This window comes from Lucilia cuprina, chromosome 2 (assembly GCF_022045245.1).
Source record: "Lucilia cuprina isolate Lc7/37 chromosome 2, ASM2204524v1, whole genome shotgun sequence".
Classification (NCBI taxonomy): Eukaryota; Metazoa; Arthropoda; class Insecta; order Diptera; family Calliphoridae; genus Lucilia; species Lucilia cuprina.
Window position 1 is genome coordinate 26,566,576 of NC_060950.1, and position 7,364 is coordinate 26,573,939.

Sequence of the window (7,364 nt, forward strand, 5' to 3'; positions counted from 1 at the left end):
TTTCTTTTTTTGCACATACACAAACAGGGGGTATAAGGATCTTTCTAAGATCTTGGCAATTAGTTGTTGTTTTTCTTTGAACTTATTGACACTTGACATAATGTAGTTATGTACATAATATACATATTAAAGGCTTAATTTAATTAGGCACTTAATTAAAGCACTTCTTTTTTTTCTTGAATAACTCCTTGCTCTATAACTAGATGATTAACGATACAATGCTAAATTAAACAAATTATTATGTATATATGAATATATGTAAATATTATTTTAAATATAATTAACTTAAATTATTTAATACTAATTTGTAAAATTCATATTCCAAACAGCCATTGTTTTTGTTTTTTTATTTATTTTCTTATTATTTACTAAACTCAAACTAAAGACTGTGTGTTTTTGTGCTTATTGACGTTTAACCTGACGTTTGAGTGTGAAATAGGCACAACATTTATAGATCACCAGTTGTACCACCAATATCGATAAATTCATAGTAAAATTACCATTTTCCATGCCAAAACTTTTCAAAACAGTAGCAGCATTTCTAAAAAAAGGAGGTTATAAATAAATTTTATTATACAAATTTTGAAAATTTTCACAAAACTTACTTAAAATGACAATATAAGACATTATCGGGACATATGGTATCGGCACGATTATTTGAATACATGGCCAGAATCATATTTTCCAAACTATAACGTATGGGCGATGTATACGAAATGAGTCTCATAAAATCGGACATGTGCGTTAGGAGAATCAAGAAACCCGAATAGATTAAGGTAAAACAAGTAAAAATTGCTCCCACAAAAGTGCCATTCTGTAATTGGAATAAACCATCAAAAAAAAAAAAAATTATAAATTTTCCTTTAATAATAGTTTTTAAACAAAATACTTACCACCGGATTCAATAGTGTACCCAATAAAACACCCATACCATCAGCACATATTGTTATCATCATGCCGGTCAATATCATTTTAACATAACGTTCAAATTCTAACGGTTGATCGGTCATTAGATATGTTATAGTTATATATATGCTCGAAAATAGTATCTGTTATAATAAGATTCAATAATAAATTTTCTTAAAACTTAATAAATTTCTCAAAAAAAGAAGAAACTTACATGCACCGGTGTTGATGTTATTAAAGTTGCCAAATAGAAGGTTTTCAATTTATACCAATTATTAAATGATTCCTTTTTAATTATGGAAATTTCTTGTGGAACTAAAATCAATATAAAAAATTAATACTAATAATAATCATATTTTAAACAATTTGTTTCATTAACTTACATCTCAAAATGCCAGGCATTATGGTAGTATACCAGAGATACAATGTATGCACCAGAAAGGAACCAAAATTCGAAAATTGTTTATTGGCATTAGAACCGGAATCGCCAAACAGCAGACCTATCAAAATGGCGCATAAAATATGTGTCACAAGTTTTAAGTGGGTGAGAGTCTGAAAAAAATATAGAAAAAGATATTTAGTAACTTGGTAGATCAAAAGAAATCGATAAAAAAAAGAACCAACTCTAGATGCTTTGCTAAGAACAACTCTGAAATTCTCTACGTAATCTTAGCCGGAAATTTCTAGGTAATAGAAAAAAGATGAACTCTAAATGCCACTAGCAGAATTATTGATCTTTTCGAATATTTGACATGTTATGTCATGCTTCTGGGGAAGGTACTTCTGCTTTGCTGAGAACAACTCTGAAACTCTTAGCTTCATCTTAACCTATAATATCGGAGATTTCCAGAACGACTTTAAAACTCTTTGCTTTATTTTAGCCTAGAAAAACAAAGATTTCCCAATGACATGCTTTTTCGTTCTATCCTGATTTATTTGGCTTTAGAAGCTTCTCGTTGTGAAAGAGCAGACAACTCTGCCAAGATTAATATCTAGTGTAAACGATCTATTCGAATGTTTTCCATGTTCTCGAGAAAGTATTTTTGCACTGATGTGTACGACTCTGAAACTCTCTAGTTCATCTTAGCCCAGAAAAACGAAGATTTCCAGTTGTCAAAAAAAGGACCAACTCTAAATGCCACTAACAGAATTATTGATCTTTTCGAATATTTGTCTTGTCTGTGCTTCTGGGGAAGGTAATTCTGCTTTGCTGAGAATAACTCTAAAACTCTTCTTTATCTTAACCTAGGTGTCAGAAAAAGTATCAACTCTAGATCAGGGATGGAAAAAGAGATTTTGTTTCAGTATCAAAAAATATTTCAGAGAGTATTTTTTTGGATCTCAAAGTACTTAGGTTAGGTTGATAGGAGGATGTGTACAACATCAAATCCGAAGAAATTCTCCTAGGCCACAATCGGGCCTGTTGTGCGCTCTTTATCATGAAAAAAAGGAACTGAATGATTAATTTTTCAGTGTTCAGAAACTCAGTTTCTTGAACCTTATTCCTAAGAATCTTCCTATCAGTATTAGTCAGCAATGTTATTTCCGGAATAACATAACTTCCAAGATACTTGGATCTAATTTCGACGAATGCCTGGCAGTGACAAAAAAGGTGCTCCAGAGTTTCACTGTCCTCTCCACATGCTCTACATACGTTTGAATCCGAACAGAATATGTACTATCATACTAACTTCAGACTTGCTCATTTTGAGGAGATTCTTTGTCTTGCTCTCATCAGGGCCCCCATAAGATTTTCGTGGTTCTACACACCGTTTCATTATTCCAAGAGGTCTTATGGGATTCTCTCACCCATATTTTTAGTTCAACTTTTGTTGCGTCGAATGGTCTTGCGTTCGTCAGTTTAACTGCCTTGAGCTCCCTTCCCTTTAAAGCTATTACATTCGCTCTTTCGTTACCGACTACTCCCGAGTGGGCTGGTACCTATATGATATTATAAAGTTATAAGCCTCGAAAAGGGACAAAAATTGAGAATTCTTAAAACTAAGGGTATAATATGTCAGATTCCAGATGTGATGGAGAAAATATGAAGTAATATTCGAACTCAGCGAATAATCTTATAGAAGCGTCTAACATAGTCTCAGGGTTTCAACAATTTTAACATTTTGTCTAATAATATTGAAGAGGAACAGCTACTAAAGTTATAGAGTACTTTAGCATCTGTTTCCTACAACTTTTATTCGATGCATTTTCGAGAAGTGCCAAAAAATATTAAAAAGTATTTTAAATTTTAAAGAAACTTTCATCCCCATATTCTAATTCTCTTGTTTTTTCAAAACGATTTATTGAAAGTTCCCAAAAAAAATATATTTTAACAGACAGATTTACTACCGGTTAAACGATAATCGTATATTGAGATTGTAGCCCTGAAAGTATCAAATAAGACTCGGAAGTATCACAGTACTTTTGCACATCAAATAGTATCAAAAAAAGTACCATCGTACCAATTTTGCCATCCCTGCTCTAGATCTTTTCGTATATTGGCTATGTTATGTATATGCTTCATGCGAAAGTACTTTGGTGAGTACAACTCTGAAACTCTTCGCTTCATCTTAACCTAAAAAACGGAGATTTCCAGGTTTCAGAAAAAGGTCTAACTCTAGATTCCACTAACAGAACAATCGATCTTTTCAAATATTTGCCATGTTCTGTCTGTGTTTCTGCAGAATGTACTTCTGCTTTGCTGAGAACAACTCTGAAACTCTAGATTCCACTAACAGAACCATTGATCTCTCCGAATATTTGCAATGTTCTGTCTGTGCTTTTGGATAAGGTACGGCTTTCTCTGCTTCATCTGCTGAAATTCTCTACTTCATTTTCATTCTTCTTCAACCTATCTTTAGTATTTTCTCATTCATTCGTTTATAGAAGCTTCTCATAGTGAAAGAGTAGACAACTTTGTCGAACAAACCGAAAGTATCTTTCTGCCTTTCGACTTTGTGCAGATGTCACAGTGACATGATGATTCTTTCATCGGAAAGTAGGATAATTTTCCTGGTTTCGAAATAACACATCATTCACCAAAGGCGTTCTTTTGGAAACTGTACCTTATAATTTAAAATCTTCGCTTAAACGTTATTCAAAGTCAAAGCGCGCCTTTTGTTTTACGCCCCTTGGTTCCCTCACAGTCGTCGTTTCCTTAGATCTTTGTGTCCGCTCTTTCTATATACTTTTGTTTTTTTTCAAATGGTTCAATAGTTAGGGGAAAGACCTTTCCCCTAGACTCGGATTAATCTCCATAGATTTCGAAAATGGGGGTTTCGCTTTAATTTAGTTAAAGGCTTTTTAGTTATTATTGAAAAGGCCATCAGAAGTGATCACAAGAGTTGTGGTTGGAGAAAGTTTCAAAGTTAATAAACCTTAGATGGAACCTTACTATGGAATACATTAAAGAGGCAATGGTTGACAACAGTTTTCACATAAAGTATTTTACTTAAAATGTTTGTAATTAGAAATTCCCCTTAGTAGTGAATAATTAAATAAATTATATTTTCAACTCAAATTGACAGGTACCTCAACATCTACTTTAAGTTGCAAATTATATTTAATTTCAAGTTTTCTAGCTAATAATTAAATTCACTATTTTAGTGCTAATTGGATTTATTAAAGATTTTAATTGCTTTTAATAAGAAATTGTGCAAAACTTATAACGAAACTAAAATTTACTTATTTCTATCAGTATTTCCAATATGTATACATACCCAATCTCTAAAAATTTGCACATGACAACGACCGATCAGCAACCATAAACGCATCCATTCGGGCGGCGGATACATATGTTTATTTACAGCAGTCGTAAGTGATAAACTCTTTTTATTCTCAAATTGTCGCGATGTCTCAGACATTCGAACAATTTGTACATTATGTAAAGTTGACGATACCGACTGTTCGTCATAGTAATCATGACGCCATTGTGGTAATAGAGCCGCTTGAGCCAAAGAATCGATATAATCACCATAATCACCATTAACGCATTCCAATACTATAATAAATGCGAAAGTTTTAAATATGTTTAAATGTTTATGTCTATTCCACTTACAATAATCAGCTGGATTATGATAAGCCGGACACTCAAGACCCAATGATTTCAAATAGTCCACAGTTCTTCCGGGACTACCTTGATAAGTGCAGTGGCCTCGACTCATAACATAAATTTGATTGAAGAGATTGTATATATTGCTGGAGGGTTGATGGATAGTACAGACAATGGTACGTCCCTCATTGGCCAATAACTGTAACAGTTGAATGGTATCAAATGAGCTGGAACTGTCGAGGCCTCTGTAAATAGGTGATAAATACAAAAAAATTCAATTATAAACACATCCCCGAATTTCGATCATTCCAAATCTAATCTTTTTCTATACAGAAAATTGTCTTAAAAAGAGTGTTTTCTTAAGAAAGTTTCTTTAAAAGAGTGTCTTCTAAAGACAAATTACTTTAGAACAGTGTCTTCTCTGGACAATTGTCTTTAGAAAAGTGTATTCTTTTGACAATTGTCTTTAGAAGAGTGTTTTCTTGTAACAATTTCCTTTAAAAGAGAAAAAAATTTTGTAGGAACGTGTCTTTATAAAACCGTACTCTTTACAAAAAAAAAACAGTTTTCTTGAAACAAGTATCTTTTCTCCCGTTCTTTAGAAAATTTTCTTTCACAAGACAGTTTTCTTTCAAAAGATTGTATGTTATCAGAACAGTTTTCGGAAGAAATGCCAATTTTTTGAATAAAACTAAATTCTTAAGACAGTTATATTTAGAAAAGTGTCTTCTCAACACAATTTCTTTAGAAGAGTGTTTTCTCCAGACAGTTTTCTTTAAAACAGTTCCTACTCAACGCAGTTTTCTTTAGAAAAGTGTCTTCTTAAGATACTTTTTAATAAAAGAGTGTATGCTCTAGACAATTGTGTGTCTTCTAAAGACAATTTTCTTTAGAAAAGTGTCTTTTCCACACAGTTTTCTTTAGAAGAGTGTTTTCTCCACACAATTTTCTTTAGAAGAGTGTCTTCTCCACACAGTTTTCTTTAGAACAGTTTCTACTCAAGGCAGTTTTATTTAGAAAAGTATCTTCTCTAGATAATTGTCTTTAGAAAATAAAACAATTGTATAGGAAAGTGTGTTCAGCACTCTTTACAAAAAACGAGTGTATTCTCAAGACAACTTGCTTAAGAATAGTGTCTTCGTAAAACAACGTTCTTTAAAAAAGTGTATTCTCAGAACAGTTTTCTCTAAAAGAGTATCTGCGCAAAACAATTTTCTTTAGAACAAAAACTTTCAAAGACAGTTTTATTAAGAATATTCTTTTCTCTAGACAGTTTTCTTTAGAAAATTATATTTGTAAGACAGTTTTCTTCTATAGGTCATCCTATAACCTTTTCAGGACAGTGTTCTAAGAAAATACATTTCTCATGAAAGTGTTCTTTAGAGGGTTGTCTTCTCAGGACAGTTTTCGTCAGAAAAGTGTTTTCTGATGTAAGTTTCCTTTAGAAAAATGTCTTCTCGGGATATTTTTCTTAAAAAGAATGTTTTCACCTTCTTTTCTGCATAAAACAATTTTCTATAGAACAGAATCTTTCAATGACAGTTTTTTTTAAGAAAATTGTTTTCTCCAGACAGTTTTCTTTAGACAAGTGAATTTGCTAGACAGTTTTCTTTATAGGATGGTCTTCTCAGGACAGTGTTTTAAGAAAATACATTTCTTAAGGAAGTTTTCTTTAGAGAACTGTTTTCTCAGTACAATTTTCGATAGAAAAATGTTTTCTTATGTCATCTTTTCTGGCAGTTTTCTTAAAAAGAAAGTTTTCACAAGACAGTTAGTTGTCTTAAGAATATTTTATTCTGAAAGCAGTTTTCTTTAGAAAAGTATGAAATACAAGACTATTTAAGGTCAAGGTTGTTTGATGCACTATTACACGGAGTTGACACAGATCTAGTGCCAAAAATATATAAGTTCCATATTGAGGTTAAGGTCCACTCTCTATATAGAATCGGAATAGAATTAAAAATTTTGAACAAAATTATATTAACTACACTTACGTGGTGGGTTCATCTAAAAACAATATGGCAGGATTATCAATCAATTCTAAAGCTATTGACAAACGTTTCATTTGACCGCCAGACAAACGATCACAACGTGTATGTTTGGTATTGGACAATTTCAATCTATCCAATATCTGTTCAATCTGTAAACAGAATAAGTTTTTTATTTTTATTTTTCCGCCTTTTCAACTCTCTACCCACCAATAATTTCTTCTCCTTTAAACTCATGCAATTACTGGAAATTTTTAAACTAGTGGCCAGCATCATAGTTTCTTCGACGGTAAATAGACTATAAAAATGATCATCTTGCATAATGTAACAGCATAATTTTCGGGCCTTGGGTGCATTGCCGAAATTAATTGTGCCAGTAACACCAATTTTCCTAAAAAATTTTACAAAAAAGTTTAAAT

The 7,364-nt window shown here is 32.0% G+C and overlaps 1 protein-coding gene across 3 annotated transcripts in view; it reads right to left on the reverse strand.

Moving 5' to 3' along the window:
• Positions 1–32: 32 nt before the first annotated feature.
• The window catches only part of LOC111679171 (ATP-binding cassette sub-family G member 1), an 18,118-nt gene continuing 10,786 nt past the window's right edge, over positions 33–7,364 (reverse strand). For all 3 annotated transcript variants that reach the window (XM_023440687.2, XM_046956512.1, XM_046956511.1), the window contains 9 exons: positions 7,156–7,336; positions 6,952–7,097; positions 4,964–5,202; positions 4,626–4,906; positions 1,290–1,458; positions 1,121–1,221; positions 894–1,049; positions 606–814; positions 33–541 (listed from right to left, as the gene is read on the reverse strand). In XM_023440687.2, coding sequence (XP_023296455.2) covers positions 403–541; positions 606–814; positions 894–1,049; positions 1,121–1,221; positions 1,290–1,458; positions 4,626–4,906; positions 4,964–5,202; positions 6,952–7,097; positions 7,156–7,336 — 1,621 coding nt within the window. In that variant the 3' untranslated portion in view covers positions 33–402. The remainder of the gene's footprint in view (positions 542–605; positions 815–893; positions 1,050–1,120; positions 1,222–1,289; positions 1,459–4,625; positions 4,907–4,963; positions 5,203–6,951; positions 7,098–7,155; positions 7,337–7,364) is intronic.